We start from the raw sequence: 21,088 nt of genomic DNA, 5'->3' as shown, positions 1-21,088 counted from the left end.
TTCGAGGCAGTTGCCCGATTTCCTTCTGTCTCGATCTCTCTTGCTGGTGCTCTTATCACCCACCTCCTTTGCGTTCTCTTCGCTTGGCAGTCGCGTGTGGGTTTCTCCTGCGGCCGTCACCTTTCTCTGATTCAGCAACGACCTCTCCCTATCGCCGTGCACGCGCACATCCACACACGCTCACCTTCAACACTCGCTCTTGCTTCACTACCTCTTGCTACGACAGCCACAGCCACGCCCCATCACGTATACCGTCGTCTCCCTGTGTCGGTATTCGCGTGGTCCTCCGCGTGCCGGCTTTGTTACTTGCGTCTGCGTGTTGAGTTTGCGTGCCAGCACGTGTGTGTGTGTGTGTGTGTGTGTGTGTGTGTATCACCTGCATAGTCAGTCCCCCGATCTAAACGTCGCCATCATGAGCCTAGAAGACTGGGTGGAGCAGCGGTACGCACGCCCTGTCGTCGTCGTGGAGAGCAGCGCCGCGGCGGATGCCATTTGCGCCCGTAATGGTATGGATCTCATTCACCTGCTACGCCTGCACAGCGTGTACGCGGGCGGGCCGCTCTACGCCCGCATCGGGGACCGCAGTGAACCGGTGGCGTGCAACAAGTTCGGTGTTCGGCTGATGCGCACCGAGTGTGTGCGTGACGTTTCGCTGTCCCAGGTGGCACGGCACACTCGGCACCTTCTTCGGAACGCGGCGGCGTTCGACCTTGCCTACGGGGAGCAGCTGGATGCTGCACTGAGGGACATTGTTGCAAAGAATCGCAGCCGCCACGACGGATCGCTGCCGCGGCCAGTCCGGGCGGCGCAACCGTCCACAGAGTCGTCGTCGCCCCCCGCAGCGTCTGAGGTAATCGGCGGACCAGCAGCGGTGTCGACGCTACTGGAGCGCGCCTGCCCCACGTGGCACCGCGCCTTCATTCGCGACCTCCACAGCCTCGTGCGGTGCAGCTCCTTCGACACCATCGACTACCCCATCGGGGCTCTCTTCGCCGTTGCCACGACCGAGGCGGGTGGCGTCGAGGGCATGCTTCAGGTCTTCCGTGCGCAGGCACGGCGCATCCAAGAGTTGCGCGCCAGCCTCCCAGGCATGGACACAGAGCTGCACCAGTACTACCTAATCCTGCACGACAACACGTCACCGCTGAGTCCGTCGCTGAGCACCGCGCGGCAGGTTCTGACATCCGTGCAGCAGCTCTACGGGGCGAATTACTGCGCCCTCATCAAGGTGAACTCCGTCGTCGACCCGCGCACCGTAAAGAACCTCGATCCGTCCATGTGGATCGCGGCCTCGCCGATGGTGATGGACGTGCCCTCTGCGCAAGCACTTCATCAAGCAGCGGCGCAGGCAGCAGCAGCAGCATCGTCCAACACCGTCACCGCTTCACAATCTCCTAGCGCGTCCACTACCTCCCCCTCCACCGGTGCCGCGTCGCCGTCCGGCACCGCTGCTGACTGCGCCCCCGCGCTTTCGTTCCGCGCCGTGCACAGAACCTGCGGCACCTGGCCAAACTCGAACACTGCCATCATCACCGGGTGCTACATGAGTCCCGAGGACGTGACGGACGTGCACAACGTCATGGCCTACTACCTCTCCCAGTCCCTCTTCAAGTTTGTCGAGCGGCGGCTGCGCATGCTCGACGTGTCCGTGCAGGATCGGCGCACGACGACGCTGAGTAAGATGGCGGCGTGGTTCAAGGGCAAGGACGAGGGCCGGCCCCGCACTGCCGACGTAGTCAAAACGCCGAACGGCTTGGACTCGTCTGCATTCCCAAGGTACGTAGCGCACTCGCTGGAGATGCAGATGCGGCACTGCGGTGATCTCTCGCTGGCGCTGCACGACCTGAAAGGCGCTATCTCGTACTACCGCATGTGCATCGAGGAGCTGCTCGAGACGCTGGCGCTGCGGCCGTACAACCGGGCCCTCATCGCGGCTTGCCAAGAGGGCATCGGCGTGGCGCAGCTCCTGCAGGGCAAGCTGGTGCCTCAGAGCCTGACACCGTGGTACACCGGCGTGACCTCCGCGACGCAGCGGGTGAGCTCGCAGACAAACCGTTGGGAGGTGGCGTGGAACGACTACTTGGCGGCTGGAACGCCAACGCACGCGGTGCGCGTTGCCTTTCTGCTCTACGAGAGCAGCCGAGTCCGCACCCCGCCCATGCTGGATCGGTGTCATGCGATCCTGACACACCTGCTGCGGAGCGGCATCCTGCAGCGGCAAAATCTGTTGAGTGGCGTCGTGAACGACTTGTTGGCCGGCATCGCGGCCTTCACAAACCCGCCTTTTCCAGCTGGGTTAGAGGTGCCACCATCGATCCCGAGAGACTACCCTGTGTACATGAACCTGCGCCGGTTTGCGCAGCGGCTGCAGCGGGCAGGCGCCCTGTACCGCGCCGACAACTCACTGGAGCAGGCGCTGCGGTGCTACCTGCGTGTGCTGCAGCTGCTCCGCGCGATTGACCCGCAGGAGACGTGGAAGACGCTCACCGAGCACCTCTACCTGACCGCCGGCCAGCTCTACATGCAGCTGGGCCAGGACGTGCGCGGAATCGCCATGACAAGCGTCGCCGTCGCGCAAGGGACACCGTTGTATCGTCACCCTGCCACCGCGCAGCAGGCGTTCGAGGGCTTCTGGGCACAGCAGAAGCGCATGCTCTCCAGCATGGGCTACGCTCTGTGCCCGCACATGCCGATGCCTCGCATACTGCGCGGCTCCTTTCGCGTGGACCGCAACTACTACAGCACCGACACGCTGACCGACGACGCGGCGCGCAAGATGAGCGAGGCAGCCGCAGAGACGGAATGGCACAGCATGGAGAAGCATCTAAAGAAGAACTACACGGAAACGGTGCTGAGGGCACACCCGTCCTACCGCTTCCCGGCCTTCCACGGAGGCAGCAAATATGGCTGCGGCGGCACTGCTCACGGCCGGCGCAGCCAGGACGGCCACAGTGGGAGCTGTAGCACGGCCAACAGCAGCTACCGGTACAACACGGCAGCCGACAGACGCGGCGGGGCCTCGTCGCCGGCGGTGTCGCAGCAAGCAGGTGCGCGTCAGGACGACCACGTGTTTCCTATGGCAGAGGCGGCGTCAGGGAGCGCTGCACAGCCGCAGCGGCGCTTCACTATCGCAAAGGCCGAGCCGCTCGCGCTCAACTTTGTTATGGAGAACATCATCGGCTGCTCGATTGAGGCGACCGATTTGACGCTGCTCTACCTCGACTACGCGTCACCGGAGCAGCTGTGGAAGAGCTCGATGACGCAGACGGTGCGCCTCGAGGCCGGCGCGCGTCGGCGCGTCTCCCTCTCCTTCGACCCTGTGTCAGAGGGCGAGTACGCTATCATCGGCCTGTGCTGGTCCTTGCTGGGTCAGGAGGGGTACTACTACTTTGCAACGCGGGAAAGCCGGCCTGGGTGTCCGGAGAGCCTGTACGAGTACGCGATTGAGAACCCGATGCCCTCCCTCGATGCCCCGGAGAACATCCACGTGAGCGTGACGCCGTCGAAGGCGTGTGTCACGGCCACCTTTCAGCCTCCGATTCCGGAACACCTATGCGACGGCGAGTACTTTTACACCAACCTCGTCGTGCGCAACACCAGCGCGCAGCAGGACGCGGTACACGTGGTTCTGCAGCGTAGCCCCGCGGCATCGCATCTCATGTACATCGAGGAATTCGGCCGGCTGCAGAATCTCGAGCGGGAGGCTCCGTTGGTGCTGGCAGAGCACCTGAAGGCGCAAGAGACTCGCACCTTCGCCGTCACCATACGTGCGCAACATCGGCGCAGCGATGCGGCGCTGCAGAACACGCCCAATTACTTTTTTCTGCTGATTGCCTACCTTTCCGGGCCCCTGCCGGAGCCAGAGAAGCTGCCGCCGTGCTTGTTCGCGAGCGCCGCGGAGCTCGACCCCGCGAATGCGACCCCGCCGACGGAGTCCGCGCTGACGTCGACGATGGCGTCGCCCACCTCACTGCTGCACCGGCAGCTACACAGCCCCACAGCTGCTGTTGCGGCCCACAAGGCCGCGGGCGGGCCGGCGGTCATGGTATGCCTGCATCGGCTGCTGCGCCGGTGCGAAGTCCAGCCAGTCGTGGCAATGCACTCGACAGTGCTGCCGCCAGCCAACGCGTCACTGCAAACAGCCGTGGTGCTGACGGTGAAGAACATTAGCCCGGCCGTGGCACGTGCGCCGGTCACCGCTACTGCCGCGACCGCAATCACCACCACAAGCGGCGAGCCTGCCTCCATCACTCCGGCGAGCACCCCGGATGTCGTGCAAGCAGTGCCGGTATCCAGCAGCGGAAGCGCGGCATCGTCGTGTCATACCCACGCCAGAGGCCACTCGTACGCGCCAGTGCGCGTTGCCCGCGTGTTGGTCGTGCACAGTCCCCGCTGGGGTGTCGAGCACAAGGGCACAGAAGAGCTGTTTGCGGACTGCGCCGTGCACTGCCTGCTCTCCCACGGAGACTCGCTGACGCTGCCTCTGCTGGTAAAGCGGCAACCGCGCGCCGCAGAAGGGGCAGATGCGACGGTGCGGCGCGTGTCGCTGAGCGACGGCGCCGCCGCCACCAGCGCCGGGGCGCAATGCCCGTACCGCGACACCACGTGCATAGCGCTGGCGAAGGCACTTCCGTCGCCAGCACGCGCGAAGGCCGTGGAGGAGCACCTCGGCACGTCTGTATCCCAGTCGGAGCGCAATCTTTTCTTTCTGCAAACCTCGTGTGTTGGGCCGGGCCACGTCGGCGCACGCCCGTCCGCGGACGAGGCCGGCGGCGGCTTAGCGTTCTACGCCGACAAAGCTGGGCAACAGAAGGAGGCAACGAAGACAGCAAAACAGCGCCGATGCGACGAGGCGGACGAGGAGCGGCGTCTCTGCGGGGGCCCGATAGAGCAGTACACCCCACTCGCCATCGCCGTGGCGTGGGTGCGCGAAGAGGGTGGCGGTGCTGAGAGTCATAAGAAACACAGTGGTGTTGGTGGTGATCTGGGCCAGCGAGAAGGCCATGTGTTCCTCTTCGTGGACCCCATCGAGCACGTGTACCAGACAGTGGCGCAGCAGCAGAAGCGGCAGGCTGAGCAGGAGTCGGCAACGTCGCTGCGGCCGGCCCTCAGCGCCGTCAGGGCTGGCGTGTCGGCCGAGCAAACCCAGCAAGAGCTCTGCGAGGCCATGCTGGTGCGCTACGCCAGCCTCAAGCGCTGGCAGGGAGCCTTGGTGTCGCACGTTCAGGCACCGCCAGTCGTGCGAGTCACACCGAGCCGAGCATCGGACAAGACTGTTGCTGCCCCGGTGCCGGTGACGCTGCGCTGCCTGTCGCTGGCGCCGGTGCCGCTGCTCGTGACCGCCGAGGCCCTGCCGCCCCCTGTGCCGCACCATTCTCTCTCCTTCCTCAAGCACGCTCGCGAAGGAGGAGCGAGGGGCGACCAGGCCGCCAGCCCTGCCACACCACCACCACCACCGTCTCCTCCGGCAGCGATGACGGCGAGCGGGTCCGATGTGCCGGTGCTGTTTGTAGGGAAGACAGTGCACACATTCTTGCTGATGCCGAGCGAGGAGTACGAGGTGCAGTTCACGGCGCTCGCACTGCGCCCTGGGCTGGTGGACTGCCAGCGCATCTCTCTCAGTGCTGCCTCCATCTGCTACTTGCACAGCACCGCCGAAAAAGACGACGACGGCGCTGATGGCGCTGACGAGATGCGAGGCACGGAGGGTGCGCAGCCGCTCATGTGCACGGGTATGACACTTCCGTCTCTCATCCGCGCCTTGCTGAGTCACAAGACACCGTCGGCAGCGCCCAGAACTGCACCGCGCGTGTTGCTCTCAGACCTGCAGCTGTGTGGGCGCCAGCGACCCGACGACGGCGCAGACATGCGCAGCGGCGCGGAACGGTGCGGACGCCGGCAAGCCCTGCAGGGGTATCTGGCGGCTGCAGCGCATAGCAGTGTGATGACGCTGGTAGAACGCTACGGCACCCGGGCGGCGGAGCTGGTGCGCCAGCTTGCCCCTCTCGGCCCGGCCGGTGGTGCGACAGTCAGCCAGGTGATGTCCTACACTGCGCCTGCTCTAACCCGCGTCATCATGGTCGATGACCGCGCCGCTACATCGACCGCTGTGGGGGAGGGTTCTGGGGTGACGGTGCGGAAAGCCGCACCCGCGGCTGCTCCTGTCGCGGCCGTGAGCGCCCCCTCCACCGCAGCGGCTGCGGCGACGCGCTCGCATGACGCCGCTCGCAAATTCTTCCGCCAGCTGGAGATCTTCGAAACGGAGCTCGAGAGAGCGAGGCTCGGCAACGTGTCGGACCCCCATGGGCTGCAATACGTATACCGCCCCACCGTCAAGATGGCGGGGGGCGGCACGTCCAGGGGCGGCCACTGCACAGCCAACAGCTCCTTTGCCACGCCCAGGTCGGTCACCAGCGTCGGTGGCAGCGCGGCAGCCCCTTTGCGCAGCCCCTCCTGGAGTACGCCCCTGATGCCAGCGGCAGCGCCGCCACCCCTAACGGAAGAAGCTATGGCCATAGGCAACGGAGGAGTCTCGGCGCCCGACAGTGTCGGTGGCTCCTGGGTGGCCGATCTGGTCTCGGCAACGTCGCGCAAGATGGACAGCGTCGCGCAGCCCGCGGTTGTGGCCGCCGTCGGCGCCCAAGGAACCTTCTCCTCGGTTCGATCACCTGCGCGGCAGCCGTGCGACGATGCCGAGGAGCTGGGCAGCCCTCTTCACCTCCCCGCAGTTGCGTTCGAGAGCCACGCAGCGGAGGCGGCATTCACCCTCGATATCAGTGAGACGAGCTCGCCCTTGCAATGGTCGCACGATGGTCCGCATCCGCTGAGCGGCGCTGACGGGATGGGCAGTGTTGAATGCATGGCGGAGTTGGCGGTGCGCGAGGACTCGGACCCTCTGTGCGTGACTGGCACCAAGACGCAGATCGGCCTCGTGTCTCCGATGCGGCAGCTGCGCTCGAGCGATGTCGGGTTTGCATGTGCCGCTGACGTGTGCGACGGTACCGAAGTGCTGATGAACGCAGCTGACGCCAAGGATACGGAAACGTGGACTTCGCCGGCAGCGAGGCACGCGCCTTCTCTGCCACGGCACTCACAGGAAGCCGGGAACTCTCAGGAAGCAGAGCATTCCGCTTTCGCCGCTTGGGTACACAATCCGCTATCGCCGTCCTCTGCTTCTGGCATTGCGGCATCTTCCCCAGCTGGCTTCACTGCTGACGTCGCTGTAGGCATCCCCCCGCCCTCCCCGTCGTCCTCGTCCCTCCCGCCATCGGGAGCAGCCGCAGTCGACGCGACGACGCCACCGACATGAATGCACAGCAGTGCAGCTGGATGGGCAGAGCAACGTTGTTGTGCACGTGTGCCGCGCGCATGAGTAGTGCGCTTATGTGTGTATGCGTCTCCTGGAGGTGGTGCTTGGCACTGTGCGCGGATGAAGCGTGGGAGCTGGCCATGCGTGTGCGCCTGTGTCGCTGCGTGTTTGCCGAGTGTGTGGTGCCGGTGTGTGTGTGTGTTCCAGGGGGGGGCAGTCTTTATTTACTTGGTCACTTCTCGAGCTCAACAGCAAGCTGAACTCTCCCCCCGCTCATCCCCTTCAATCAGCACAGGAGGGAGCATAGCTATCCTCGAAAATGGGAAAGATTCGAAGATGACAGCCGCTGATGGAGCTGCTTGGGGAGAGCGTGCTTCAGTGAGGTGTTGGATCAGGTGAGCTATACACCTGTGTATGTGCGCGCGCGTATGGCCTCCCTCATATGGACAAGCACACTCGCACTTACATACGCGCACGTTTCGGCATCAGCGTCTGCCTCATTTCTTATCGCCATCCTCGCGCTCACGTGTGTGTGTGTGTCTCTGGGTGCGCATGTGCAGCGAGGTCTCGCCCGCAACTCCTCCCCTGCCCTCAATCCGTCTTCCGGCAACTCATCTCTCTTTCCCTCCTTTCCTTGCTCTCTGGCATGACCAATACACATGCCGGCACAACGGCGCATCGGCAGCTGCAGCTAAATCATCTCCACACCATATACATACGGACGCACAAGCAACCCCGCACCCCCCTCCGAGTGAGAGGAACTCTCCCCTCCTCCTCTTTTCTGTGTTGTGTTTGTTTTCATTTTGCTGTTCTTACCACACCCCACACCACCACCACCACTCTCCTACGTGCCTCCATCCACGCGCTCACGCTCGGCAACCCTCTTGTTATCGCCCCCTCCCTCCCTCCCCCCTCTCCCCATTCCGTCCCCTCTCTCTGTTATTTGTGTGCGATCGCGCGTTCCCGCATCGGTGTCTGTCCCCCCCCTCTCCAACTGACCCCTCTCACAGTGGCGGTGATCTGTACCCATACGCACACGTGCATGTGTTCACCACCACCACCTCTCTCTCACTCCTTTCTTCTTTCTCCCTCCGCTCATCGCAGCCAACCGTTTGCTGTTCGCCACTGCCGTGCACACACGCGTACACGCTTAAGCGCATCAACATCAACACAGCAGCAGCAGTCGCACAAAAAGCGGCGGGATAGCCAAGGGGAAGGAAAGACCGCAGTGAAGAGTAGAAACGAAAAAGGCGAAGACGTTGTGCAGAACTCGAGCAGTGCTCGCCATCGCTGCCTGCGGCAGAGAGCGACGCGACGAAAAGGAGATCACGCTTGTGTGCTGCTGCTGTTTTCTGTTGATGCCTGTGCTTGTTCGTGTGTGTCTATAGCCCCCTGACACGCACACGCATACACATACATACGCACCTCACTTCACCCCGTCTCCCCGTAGTCCCTCACACACGCGTATACACACACATACACAGTTCATCATCGACCTAACCACCACGAACAGCACCACTCAGTGCTGTGTGTGTGACCTCTTCACCCTTCATCTCCGACGCACCCCACCCACCTCCTTTTCGTTTCGTGTTGCTCCAGTGGTGGCGGTGGTGGGGTGTCCGCTCAAAATCGCCAACCGTCCAACATACATTCACGCATACGCACCGACACACACACACGCACGCACTCATATCAAGTGAAAAGGGTGGAGGGACGTGTAAGACCCAAAAACCAAGAGGAGGGACACACTCGTGTGGGTCAGTGTGTGTGTGTGTGTGTGTGTGCCTCTCTCCGTGTGTGTGTATGCCTACGCATCCGCGCACGTGGGCCGCGTCCTGAATCCGCAGCATCCGATACGTCGCGAGGCGGTGCATCAGCCACAGCCACCCGCCTTGTTTCCGCCCCCTTCTCCGCAATGCTCCAGCACAATCTGACGAGTCCCCTCAAGCGTAACCGCGGCTCCAGTACGGGCAGTGAGGAAGACAATGCGCACGCGCAGCAGCCGCTGCACCATCACAGCCCCTGCGACGGGCACGGCAGCGGTGCTGAAGGCAACACCACGACTACCGTGATGGTGCAGACGCTCTACGTAGACCCCACTCTCAGCAGTGCGGCAGTGACCAGCCACAGTTCCTACTACGCGACACCGGTGTCGCAGGGCGGCGGCAATGACGACGAGGGGCAGGCACACCGGCTGTGCGAGCGTGCCGGTGGCCCGGCGACGCACGCCTCGGCACATTCCGTGGCGCTCACGCAAAGCTCCTCCTGCACATGTCGATCACGTGCGAGCAGCCAGAGCAACTGGCCCACCCCACCTCCGCCCCTGCCACATGCGGCGCCGTCCTCGTCGTCGTCGGTCTCGTCCTCCTACAGCGACGAGGATGTGGAGGACGAGACGAACGAAAAGGACCCGCGCAACTACGCCGAGGATGTGACGAAGAAGTACCCAATATTCACGGAGGCCTACGCGGAGAAGTTCCGCCGCGACGCGACGCCGTTCATGCGCGTGGTCGAGGCCGCCTCGGCGATGTCGCGGACCTCCTCACCGACGGGTAGCGTCAGCGGCCCCCCGCAACAAGAGAAGCAGTTTGTGCTCTACGACACATACCTGTACGAGCGCACGCTCGGCAAAGGGACCTTCTCGAAGGTGGTGCTCGGCATCGCACCGCCGTCTTCGCCGGCGCTGGCCACTCAAATCTCCGGTGACGTCCCGGCGCGGGTGGCGCTGAAGGTGTTCCGCGACAAGGAGGAGTACATCGAGGCGTGCTGGGACGAGTTCACCATCCTCAACTCCATCTGCGTCGACCCACCCTCGGTAGCGCCGGAGGAAGTCGCAGCGGCGGCGGCGGCGGGGCACCGTCAGGGCACGACGACCTCATCGCCGTACATCTCCGTCCGCTCCGTTGTCATGTTCACCGCCTCCACGTGCGGTATCAAACAGCAGTACTTTGCTGATCAAGGCCGCTTCCTCGTGCCCATGGGGTACGTTGCGCATCCGGTGCACCCGGCCATCGTCTTTCCTGTGATGGGCCCGACACTTCTGAACGTGCTGAACACCATCCGGCAGAAGAGCAAGGAGGTGACACGCGCGTCTCGGCACAAGCGGCTGCGCACTGAGGCGCAGTCGGGGAAGAGCACCTGCAGCGACGGCGCCTTCTCCACGATGCCACGACAGTTTTCTGCAACGGCAGTGACCGTGGACATGGGCGCCAGCGGGGACGCACAGCAGCCATTGCCGCCACTCACACAGGAGCAACCGCAGCAGCAGCAGCAGCGGCGGCGGCGTGTGTACTACCGGGGCCTCCCTCTCCCGCTCCTCAAGGCGGTGCTGTATCAGGTGCTGACCTTCCTGCAGTTTATCCACTGCCGCGGCGTCGTGCACACAGACCTGAAGCCGGAAAATGTTCTCTTCGAGTCCTCCAAGGTGCTCTCCGTCGACGTCGGCATCTACTATACCCACTACCTCCGCCGCAACAGCGACACCGTTGCCAAACGCATGCCCTCCGCCGCCGAGACCAAAAAGCGGTCGAATGACGACTGCAAGCTCCACAGCTCCTCCCTCGAGCAGCGGGCACACCGGCATGAGCAGATGGCCTTCACCCTCTCCTCGCCTCCACCGTCATCGAACCGCAGCGTCGCCGCCGTCACGGGCGCAGCGGCGGAGGGGGAGGGGCTCAAAGCTGGTCCGATGGAAGCGGCGCGTTCGGCGGGCGAAGGGGCGGCGTCGATGTCGTCGACGGGCCTCAGCATCGTGCCCGTCGACGTGACCCCGTCCCAAAAGGGCGACTTGACACTGGCGCACTACGTGAGGGTGCCAATGCCGGTGATGAACAGCGTGCGTGTCGTCGACCTCGGCGCAGCGCAGTTTCTCTCCACCTTCCGCGACCACAGCCTTATCCCAGGCTACGCGCACGTTCCGGTCAGCTACAACCCGATCCAGACCTCCCACTATCGCAGCCCTGAGGTACTGCTGGGCTTTGGCTGGAACACCTCGGCGGACATCTTCTCCCTGGGATGCATGATCCCGGAGCTGCTCACAGGCGAGTGTCTGTTCATGCCGAACCACACGATGGAGCACCTGGCCATGATGCAGCACGTCATCGGAACCTTTCACGACAAGGACGGCATCCGCAGCGGGACGGCGACAAACCTGCGCAGTGTCTTCGCATGCGACATGCGCACCTTCCGCCACTATTTCACCCTCCAGCCGAATAACCGAGACTTTGACCTCAAGTGGCCTGTATCGAAAAGCATGGTGCATGAGCAGGAGAAGCAGCAGCGCTTCGCGTCAGCGGCAAGCGGCAAGACAGAGGATGATGGACTGGAGCCGCTCGAGGAGACGCTTCCGGGGGACATCGACTACGTGACTCGCATGCCAACTCTTGATGATATCCTCGCCCCGCTGCCAGACCTGCTGGACCTGACGCGGCGCATGCTTTGCTACCACCCATTCAAGCGCATCACAGCAGAGGAGGCCATGCAGCATCCCTTCTTCCGGAACATTTAGAGCCCACGTCCCCCGCGCGTTTATCTATGTCGGTGCGTCGTGCGTCACCACTGTTAGAAGCTCTTCGCCTTCGTTGGCTGCGGTCCCCCTCTCGCTCGCCCTCGCTCGGCATGCGTTCCCAAAGCGTGAGCGCGTGTGCGTGTGTGCGTGTGTGCGTGGCTTCCATGCGCCTGTGTTCTTCGTGATGGCCGAAAGAGCGACACGCATGCTGTAATGGAAAGGCAAGGATGCACAACCGTCGGCGTATTCTCGTATATGTATGTAGAAAGGTGTGTGTGTGTGTGTGTGGGCTGTGTCGCTCAACACCTCCCCCACCCCATTCCCACGACCACCACCATCACCACTGCTGCATCTCTCTGCCCCCACCCCACCCCACCCCCACACGCACACACCTCTCTCTGTCGCCGCAAAGTGCGTCTGTGGTCTGCTCGATTCAGCCCGCCATGTGAATGTGGGGAACGCGCGAGTTTTGGTGGCTGTCAAGCCTGTTGCTTGTTTGCTCGCCTGTTGCAGAGAAGGGCTTCACTGCTTTGGCGGCGCTATGTGGCCCAGCTGAACCATCTGTTCCTTCTCGGAGCAAGAGCCCATGGTGCAACGGCATGCGTGCGTGTGCGCAGATGTTTGGTTGTGTGTCTGCGTCGCCGCTCAGGTGTGGCGCAGTAGCGGAAAGGGCGACTGAAGAGGTCTTCGGCTGAGTGGTGAGAGGCGTGGAAAGGGAAAGGCCGGCAGAGCGAATGCGGTAGACACTCACTCTCAAGCACACACGCACACGTGTGCTGGTGGTGGTAGTGTGTGTGTGTGGGGGGGGGGAAGGGGGGTACGAGTGCCATGTCGCTTCTTCTTACCCCGTAACTGCCGTTTGTCGCTCTTCTCTTTGCGGTGATGTTGCACGAATCTCTCTCTCTCCATGCTCTCCTTTGGCTCCACAGTAGCGCACACGCATCAAGCAAGCGCACCTGAACACACCACGATGACGGCGCTGGCCGCTCTCCACCCATCGTGAAGGGAAGGGTAGGGAAGACGACGCAAACGTGTCCGTCTTTGTTTCACCGCGTCGTGTCGTCACGCAGCGAAGCTGCACGTCGACAACACACATACATATATATAAGAAGGCATGGGACATGCACGCAACTCTCGCAAGTATAATGGGGCCCACGTACGCGGCGTCGTCAGTGTTGTTTGCCTTTTGTGTGTGTGTGTGTGCGTCGGGCACTGCTCTAGCAAACTGAGGCATCTTGAGAGATAGGGAAGGTGAAAGGAGGCGGCAGCCAAAACAGAGTGAAAGAGCGACGTGTGAAGAAGAAAGGCGTAGTAGCCGGTGCCGCGGAGCGGTGCACGACGTCGCATGTGTGCAATGCACACACAAAAATGAACATCAAAGCCGCTCTTCTTGTGTCTGGGTGGGTGGGGGGCTGCTTCTTCACTCATCAGCCTCATTCTTCCCCCTCCACTACCACCATCGTTGCTTCATCCTCTCCCCACTGCTCACTCTCCCATATATATCTCTCTATCATCACCGCGCCGAACTTCATACGCACTTGCACACTCCACCGGAAAAGTGACTCCGTGCCACTCGAACCTTTGCGTGCATTACTGGTGCTGCTGCTATTGGCTTTGTTGTGAGCTTCGTTTCCTTTCGCTCGCAGACACGTCTGTCAGCTCCAGTGACACCGCCTACCGGCACTTGCGCTTGCAAGCACATACCCGCAATCTTGCAGCTGTAGGGAAGGGGAAGAATGCAGCCGGTGCAGTCCAATCCGAGCCTCATGGGGCTGACGCAGTCGGAAGCGGTCGTCCTGTCCGAGAAGCTTTATCACATCAGCAACGAAGGGTTCATGTACTGCACAAAGAAGTGCATTACGCACTACGGCGATGACGCCATCCCGTACCATCCCGGCGAGAAGGCGTGCCTCGATCGCTGCATCAGCAAGGTCCGCAACGGCATGTACATGGCGATCGATCATAAGAAGGAGTTCGAGCAGAAGTTGCGCAGCGGAGACCTGCCGTATCAGTGGATGAAAGACGCAGCAGCGGGTAACATGTGACGTCTGCCACTAAGGAGTTGGCGCACGGTTCGAAGGCAAGCGGGCGTGCGCTTGCTTCACCCACTCCCCATCTCTGGACACCGAAGTTGGGTCCCTCACCAGTCTTTCAGAAAGCCACTGAGCGAATGTTCACATCTCACGCCCTCGACCTGCTGTCCAAGAAGCGGCCGTGTCCGTGTACGCATGCCTACGTGCGCATCTGCCTGGGGTTGGGATTGCATGCGTGAACGTGTCCGGAGCCGGCCCTCTTGCGGCGTATGTCCCCGTTTTCCCCAGTGTTCAGCCTCTGCGAGCACCTCTTTCTGTTGTGCTGCGTGCGTGTGTGGGTGTGTGCAGTAGTAAAGGATGGAAGGGCCCTGTGGGAGAAAGGAGCAGCGCATCTTCTCACCATCCGATTCCATCCCCTATCAGCACACTCACCCACCCACTCCCACACCTCACGGTGAGGGCACTCCTTTGTTCATTACAGCGCTAACTCAAACGAGACTCATCATCATCATTTCCGTCAACTCACCTGAGACCACTTCTTCTTTCGCATGATCGGCTTCGCCAGCACCGCTTGCCGCCACCCGTCAACAGCAGCGCACTCGACGTCAACATAAATTCCCCGCCACGGATCCACCAGTGGCTTCCTAACAGGCCCTTCCCGTGACCTTATCGGCCATAGCAATGGTTTGCGAACTCGTCGATAGCCTCATTACCGAGACGCCCTTCCACCCTCGCGGCCCATGCCCCTACGCATGCTGTGGAACACTACGCACCCGCACACTCGCCAAAACACACTGCCCACTTCCCCTGCGCCTCCCTCGCCCGCTATTCCCGCACGTCTCCGTCACTCTACCACCCACACAGCACCCACCATTCTTCCATCACCTCAACGCGGCCTTTCCCCTCCTGCACCCATCGCGGCACGGCAGTCCCCACATTCTCTCCGCCGCGACCCGCCCTGCACGCGCGCACACGTGACGAGTACGCAACACGCAACTAGGTAAGAGCCGTCTGAACGACATACCTCCGTCCTGTGGAACAGCAACGCCTGGGGTCTGCCACCGCAATGGCTGTGCCCTGAGTCTGATGTGCGCGTTCCCGTGTGCGGCACCGCCACGGCCCCCACCCCCTCCACCTCCTCCCAGCCGTGCCTGCCTGCCCCTGCCTCTGCGTCCGTGCGACTGATGAGAAAGCTTATGTTACTGACACCTCTTCTGACACTGTTGGTGACGAGCACACATCTGTATAGTTATCCCTGTCTGAACGCACGCCCACGCGCACACAGCCGTGCGCCACTAGAGCCACCAGAGCCACCCGCCTGCCCTTGCCCCCGCCTCGCTGCAGCCACCCCGCGTGTGCGCACCCACGTGATGAGCCATTCATGTTTCACTCTTGTCTGAACAACCCGTTGTGATTACGCACACACCCGCGAGGTGTGGCTGACCGGCGCACGTCCTTGCCCCCTACCTGCCCCTCCCCCCAAACCACGCATCATCGCCAGCAGCCCCACATGATGTGGAACACGCAACACTCCGATACCGCTGACCGTGCATGTGACTGACACCACATTGCGGACTGACACACTGGCTGCTGCGGATAGTGGCGGTGGTGCGCGGTCCGCCGCGACCCGCCCTGCACGCGCGCACACGTGACGAGTACGCAACACGCAACTAGGTAAGAGCCGTCTGAACGACATACCTCCGTCCTGTGGAACAGCAACGCCTGGGGTCTGCCACCGCAATGGCTGTGCCCTGAGTCTGATGTGCGCGTTCCCGTGTGCGGCACCGCCACGGCCCCCACCCCCTCCACCTCCTCCCAGCCGTGCCTGCCTGCCCCTGCCTCTGCGTCCGTGCGACTGATGAGAAAGCTTATGTTACTGACACCTCTAGTCTGACACTGTCGGTGACGAGCACACATCTGTATAGTTATCCCTGTCTGAACGCACGCCCACGCGCACACAGCCGTGCGCCACTAGAGCCACCAGAGCCACCCGCCTGCCCTTGCCCCCGCCTCGCTGCAGCCACCCCGCGTGTGCGCACCCACGTGATGAGCCAGTCATGTTTCACTCTTGTCTGAACAACCCGTTGTGATTACGCACACACCCGCGAGGTGTGGCTGACCGGCGCACGTCCTTGCCCCCTACCTGCCCCTCCCCCCAAACCACGCATCATCGCCAGCAGCCCCACATGATGTGGAACACGCAACACTCCGATACCGCTGACCGTGCATGTGACTGACACCACATTGCGGACTGACACACTGGCTGCTGCGGATAGTGGCGGTGGTGCGCGGTCCGCCGCGACCCGCCCTGCACGCGCGCACACGTGACGAGTACGCAACACGCAACTAGGTAAGAGCCGTCTGAACGACATACCTCCGTCCTGTGGAACAGCAACGCCTGGGGTCTGCCACCGCAATGGCTGTGCCCTGAGTCTGATGTGCGCGTTCCCGTGTGCGGCACCGCCACGGCCCCCACCCCCTCCACCTCCTCCCAGCCGTGCCTGCCTGCCCCTGCCTCTGCGTCCGTGCGACTGATGAGAAAGCTTATGTTACTGACACCTCTAGTCTGACACTGTCGGTGACGAGCACACATCTGTATAGTTATCCCTGTCTGAACGCACGCCCACGCGCACACAGCCGTGCGCCACTAGAGCCACCAGAGCCACCCGCCTGCCCTTGCCCCCGCCTCGCTGCAGCCACCCCGCGTGTGCGCACCCACGTGATGAGCCAGTCATGTTTCACTCTTGTCTGAACAACCCGTTGTGATTACGCACACACCCGCGAGGTGTGGCTGACCGGCGCACGTCCTTGCCCCCTACCTGCCCCTCCCCCCAAACCACGCATCATCGCCAGCAGCCCCACATGATGTGGAACACGCAACACTCCGATACCGCTGACCGTGCATGTGACTGACACCACATTGCGGACTGACACACTGGCTGCTGCGGATAGTGGCGGTGGTGCGCGGTCCGCCGCGACCCGCCCTGCACGCGCGCACACGTGACGAGTACGCAACACGCAACTAGGTAAGAGCCGTCTGAACGACATACCTCCGTCCTGTGGAACAGCAACGCCTGGGGTCTGCCACCGCAATGGCTGTGCCCTGAGTCTGATGTGCGCGTTCCCGTGTGCGGCACCGCCACGGCCCCCACCCCCTCCACCTCCTCCCAGCCGTGCCTGCCTGCCCCTGCCTCTGCGTCCGTGCGACTGATGAGAAAGCTTATGTTACTGACACCTCTAGTCTGACACTGTCGGTGACGAGCACACATCTGTATAGTTATCCCTGTCTGAACGCACGCCTATGCGCGAGTGCGGACTGTTGTGGAAAGTGAGACGGGGTGTTGAGGTTAGCCTGTGTAGCGTGGAAATAGCGTTGTCTGTGGTGTTAACTGCGTGTCTTGTCATGTCATGGTGCTAAGACCAATGGATTGTCTTGATGCTTGCAGAGATGAGGTGGGTGCTTCTCGGCCTTGTTTGCGGAAGAGGTATAGGGAAGTTGTAGAGAACGCTGAGGTCGATGCTTCGGTTGCGGGTGGTGCGTTGCGCTAAAGGAGCTGATGTTGATGTGTAATGAAGCACACATTTTGCTCTGCAGGGGGCCGGCGCTGTGAAGGTTCTCGTTGGAGTGCGCCTGAGGCGAGAGGCAGCGGCTGCACCAAAACACCCAGGAGGGAGAGAGAAGACGTTAAGAAGACGGTGTGGAGGAAGGCACCCCATCCAGATGTTTCGGCTGACAGAGAGGAGGACCGCCTCCGGGCGTGGTACATCATGGCCGCGTGCACCCCCCTCCATCCTCTCTGCGGGGAAGCCAGGCAGCCCCTCCCCCTATCCCTGCCAGTGCCGGACCACCCCTCGTGGTGCCAGGGTCAGGTACCTACGACGTAGCGAAGTCAGAGCGATTTATCGCTACGGGTGTCGGCGGTGTCAGGCCCTGGACTGGCGCTGCGTGGGGGAGGCCTGCAGCTGTGAACGTGTTTGTGCGAACCGTATGATGGGCAGTATGCCGCCCTGACCCGAACGTATCTCACCCGGCCCTCACCGCGCCCTGGCTCGGGGAGCCCGAGGCGCCCCGAGGGATGCGCGACGTGGCGACCGGGCACAAGGCAAGCGGCCGTGAGGGGCGACCCTGCGGGGCGGGGAGGGCGGGTAGAGGGTCTGGGGCGGAGGCCGCGCTTCGCTGACTGGGTCGGCGCATTTCTGCAGCGGCGCGTGTCTACGGCTGCTTGGCGCCACGCGGTGTGGGGGCCTGTGGCTGGGCCGTTGTCCCCATGCTGTATCGCAGGGAAAGGGATACGGTGCGCACGAAAACAATCGATTTGGAAGTGGTTCAGGGATGTAGGGGATGGCGATCGAGACGGTAACGCGGGTGCCCCCTCCGTAGGCACCACTGGTGTGTGTCGGCGAGCCGGCGGCTGATTTTGCAGCAAAGTAAGCTGCAAAGGCGAAAGGATAGCGCTGGGAGGAACAGGAAGTCTCCCAGTAGCACACGGGTGGAAGAAGTAGCGGCGGTGTGTTTTTCACGAACGTCCCCTTGCTTCTTTTCGTTTTATTCCTCCAACGAGCGACGCATGAAGACTGTCTCGACAACACCTTTCTTTGTTTTCCGTATCTGTGCCTCTACCCCCCCCCTCCCGGAACACCTTTCTCTCCCTCTTTCTCTCGCTGCCTGTGGTTGTCCTCCAAACCCACCGCAGCAAGAGAGGCGCCCGGCAACACAGCAGCGACGCATCATATATACCCCGGCAGAGCCCTCGGCACTCGGGCCATGTCATCGTACTATCGTGGCGGCAGCACCCGTGGCCGTGGACACTACCGAGGTGGTGGCGAAGACGGTTTTCGTCGCGGTCGTGGAAGCTACGCAGATGCCGTGTCCGACGGCAACATGAACCGCAACGAGGAGCAGCAGCGAGGTGAACGATACCGGTCCCACTCCTCTGGCGACGACGAAACCGAGAGGGGAAGCGGAGGCTTTGAAAGCAATTCGCAGTGCCATGCGGGTCCGCCCCTTCCCCTCGTCGCCCTCGAGTCTTTTCTTCGAGATGTGGACGGCAGCAACTACAGTCAGCTGAAGCAGCTCACCGGTCGCACGTACAGCCTCACACGACAGATGAGACCAGACCCTGCGTCGGTGTCGATCCGATTTGTGCGCATCCAACCAGATCCGTTTGCCCCCGGCAGTCAGGTGTGCGTGAGCGTGCCAGCGCCCTTTGCCACGCACACCCTGCTGCACTCGGCGCACTCCACACCGCCCGGGGTCACTGCCGCAGCCCTCGGCAATCCTCTCCCACCGGAGGATGTCGCGTGTCGCCGCGTCGCGGCCGAGGACTTTATTCTTCGCTGCGTTAAAGGTGGGTTTTCGGCTGGCCCAAACACCAGTGGTGCGGTGCAGATAATCCACCAATCGCAACACGTAATCGCCCGCAGCGCCGTGCAGCTGCTGGGCGCGAGCGAGGCAAATGACAGCGATGGCGCGTCGGATGGTTGGATTCATGTGTACTTCCGTGTGAAGCTGCCCGGCCACGGTCGGCGCATCGACAGTCAACGCATTCGACAAATTCTTTTTTCAGAGGTGCTTCCAGTCTTCCAGGAGAACGTGCTGCGCTGCGATCACCGTGCTCTGTGGGCACACGTCACGTGCGTGCATGACCAGGAGTGGCTGCGCGCGCAGCTGCGAGAGTGGGGATTCGCGGCCTTCATTGCCGATGGTGCCATACTGCCACGTGCGGCAGGCAACTCCGACAAGCCGCTGAGTGGCCCCAGCGTTGTCGCCTTCTCGTCCCCGGCCACCCTGCAGCACACATTTCAGCTGCCGTACTCGGGCCGCGCTATCAGCGGCGCTGGTCTGCCGCACGGTCTCACCCTCATCGCCGGCGGCGGCTTTCATGGCAAGTCAACGCTCTTGCGTGCGCTGGAGCTCGGCGTGTACAACCACGTCCCTGATGATGGTCGAACCTTTGTCGTGGTGGACCCGACAGCGGTCAAAATTCGTGCCGAGGACCGCCGCGCGGTGCACGGCACCGACATATCGCCTTTCATCACAAACCTTCCTTACCGCGACAATACGACTGCCTTTGTCACCGCCGACGCGAGTGGGAGCACCAGCCAGGCCGCCAACATAATGGAGGCTCTGGAGCTTGGCTCGACGACGTTGTTGCTCGACGAGGACACGTCGGCGGCGAACTTCATGTACCGCGATCCGCTCATGGAGCAGCTCGTCCCGCGCACGCAGGAGCCGATCACCTGCTTTGTGCACCGCGCGCGTGACCTGATGTATCATCACGGTGTTTCCGTAATAATGGTTGTGGGAGGGTCGGGGCAGTACTTTCCCATGGCGGATGTCGTCCTGCTGTTGAACGCGTACAAGGTGACGGACGCCACGGCGCGAGCCAAGGCGATTGCAGCGCAGAGCGTCGGCGGCGGCGGTGTTGGGCTTGTGGAGTCGGCAGCGCCGCCAGCAACGTCCGCGTTTTGCCTCCCTCCTCGGCGAAGCTTTGTGTACGCCGACACCTTCGGCAGGCTTGGACGGCAAAGCCAGCAGCAGCAGCAGCACCACGGCTACGGCGGAAATGGGCGAGGCATCAAGATCAGCGGCTCTGGCATTGATCACATACGCATAGCCGACGAGGATATCAACGTGACGCTGTTGGAGCAGCTGGTGGAAGAGGGGCAGCTGAATGCCATCGCGCAGTGCCTCGCGATGCTGTACGATAGCGGCAGCGCGGCTGCAGCGGAATGGCAACGGGAGGAGGCACCTCGTTCGAAATACCCGCCATCGCTGCTGAAAGCCCTGTCTGTCGATGCTGCCGCAGCTGCCGGTGCACCAGCGTCAAACCTCTCCGACTTTGGTCGCCTCGTGTACAACTGCGAAGGTCGATTACGTCAAGCGCGGCTGGAGCTGCAGACGGCATCGTGCTACCTGCCATTCGGATTCACCGCCTTGCCACGCGTTTTTGAGATCGGAGCGGCGCTGAACCGCCTGCGCACCCTTGTCACCAGCTGCAAGTGAGGAAGATGGGCGGGCAGAGGCAGAGTCGTGCGGTTTCCCTGATTGTTCCATGGGCGTCTCTGGAAGGATTTAGCTGTGTATAGAGGTGTGTGTGTGTTTGTCTGTTGATCGATATATAGGGTATTGTGAGCTGACGAGTAGAGTAGGAGAGCGGCAATGGGAGCATGATCAAGAGTATAGGTTGATGGTCGCTGTCGTTGTGTCGCTGCAGCCGCCACCCCCACACAACCCTT

The 21,088-nt window shown here is 62.4% G+C and overlaps 4 protein-coding genes across 4 annotated transcripts; all 4 read left to right on the top strand.

The window, feature by feature from the left end:
• Positions 1–412: 412 nt before the first annotated feature.
• LINJ_25_1630 (conserved hypothetical protein) lies at positions 413–7,309 on the top strand (the record flags this gene model as incomplete). The annotated part of the gene is made up of 1 exon (XM_001466157.1): positions 413–7,309. One exon carries the CDS (start codon positions 413–415, stop codon positions 7,307–7,309), a length of 6,897 nt encoding a protein of 2,298 aa, XP_001466194.1.
• Positions 7,310–9,380: 2,071 nt separating this feature from the next.
• Positions 9,381–11,816, top strand: LINJ_25_1620 (putative protein kinase; the record flags this gene model as incomplete). The annotated part of the gene is made up of 1 exon (XM_001466156.1): positions 9,381–11,816. One exon carries the CDS (start codon positions 9,381–9,383, stop codon positions 11,814–11,816), a length of 2,436 nt encoding a protein of 811 aa, XP_001466193.1.
• Positions 11,817–13,552: 1,736 nt separating this feature from the next.
• LINJ_25_1610 (conserved hypothetical protein) lies at positions 13,553–13,861 on the top strand (the record flags this gene model as incomplete). Its single annotated transcript, XM_001466155.1, has 1 exon — positions 13,553–13,861. One exon carries the CDS (start codon positions 13,553–13,555, stop codon positions 13,859–13,861), a length of 309 nt encoding a protein of 102 aa, XP_001466192.1.
• Positions 13,862–18,614: 4,753 nt separating this feature from the next.
• On the top strand, positions 18,615–20,855 carry LINJ_25_1600 (conserved hypothetical protein; the record flags this gene model as incomplete). The annotated part of the gene is made up of 1 exon (XM_001466154.1): positions 18,615–20,855. The coding sequence occupies one exon, from the start codon at positions 18,615–18,617 to the stop codon at positions 20,853–20,855; it is 2,241 nt and encodes a 746-aa protein (XP_001466191.1).
• Positions 20,856–21,088: the final 233 nt, after the last annotated feature.

The sequence above is a fragment of the Leishmania infantum genome, chromosome 25 (assembly GCF_000002875.2).
Source record: "Leishmania infantum JPCM5 genome chromosome 25".
Taxonomy (NCBI): Eukaryota; Euglenozoa; class Kinetoplastea; order Trypanosomatida; family Trypanosomatidae; genus Leishmania; species Leishmania infantum.
The sequence above is the reverse complement of the archived record's forward strand: the minus strand, read 5'-3'. Positions and strand labels throughout refer to the sequence as shown.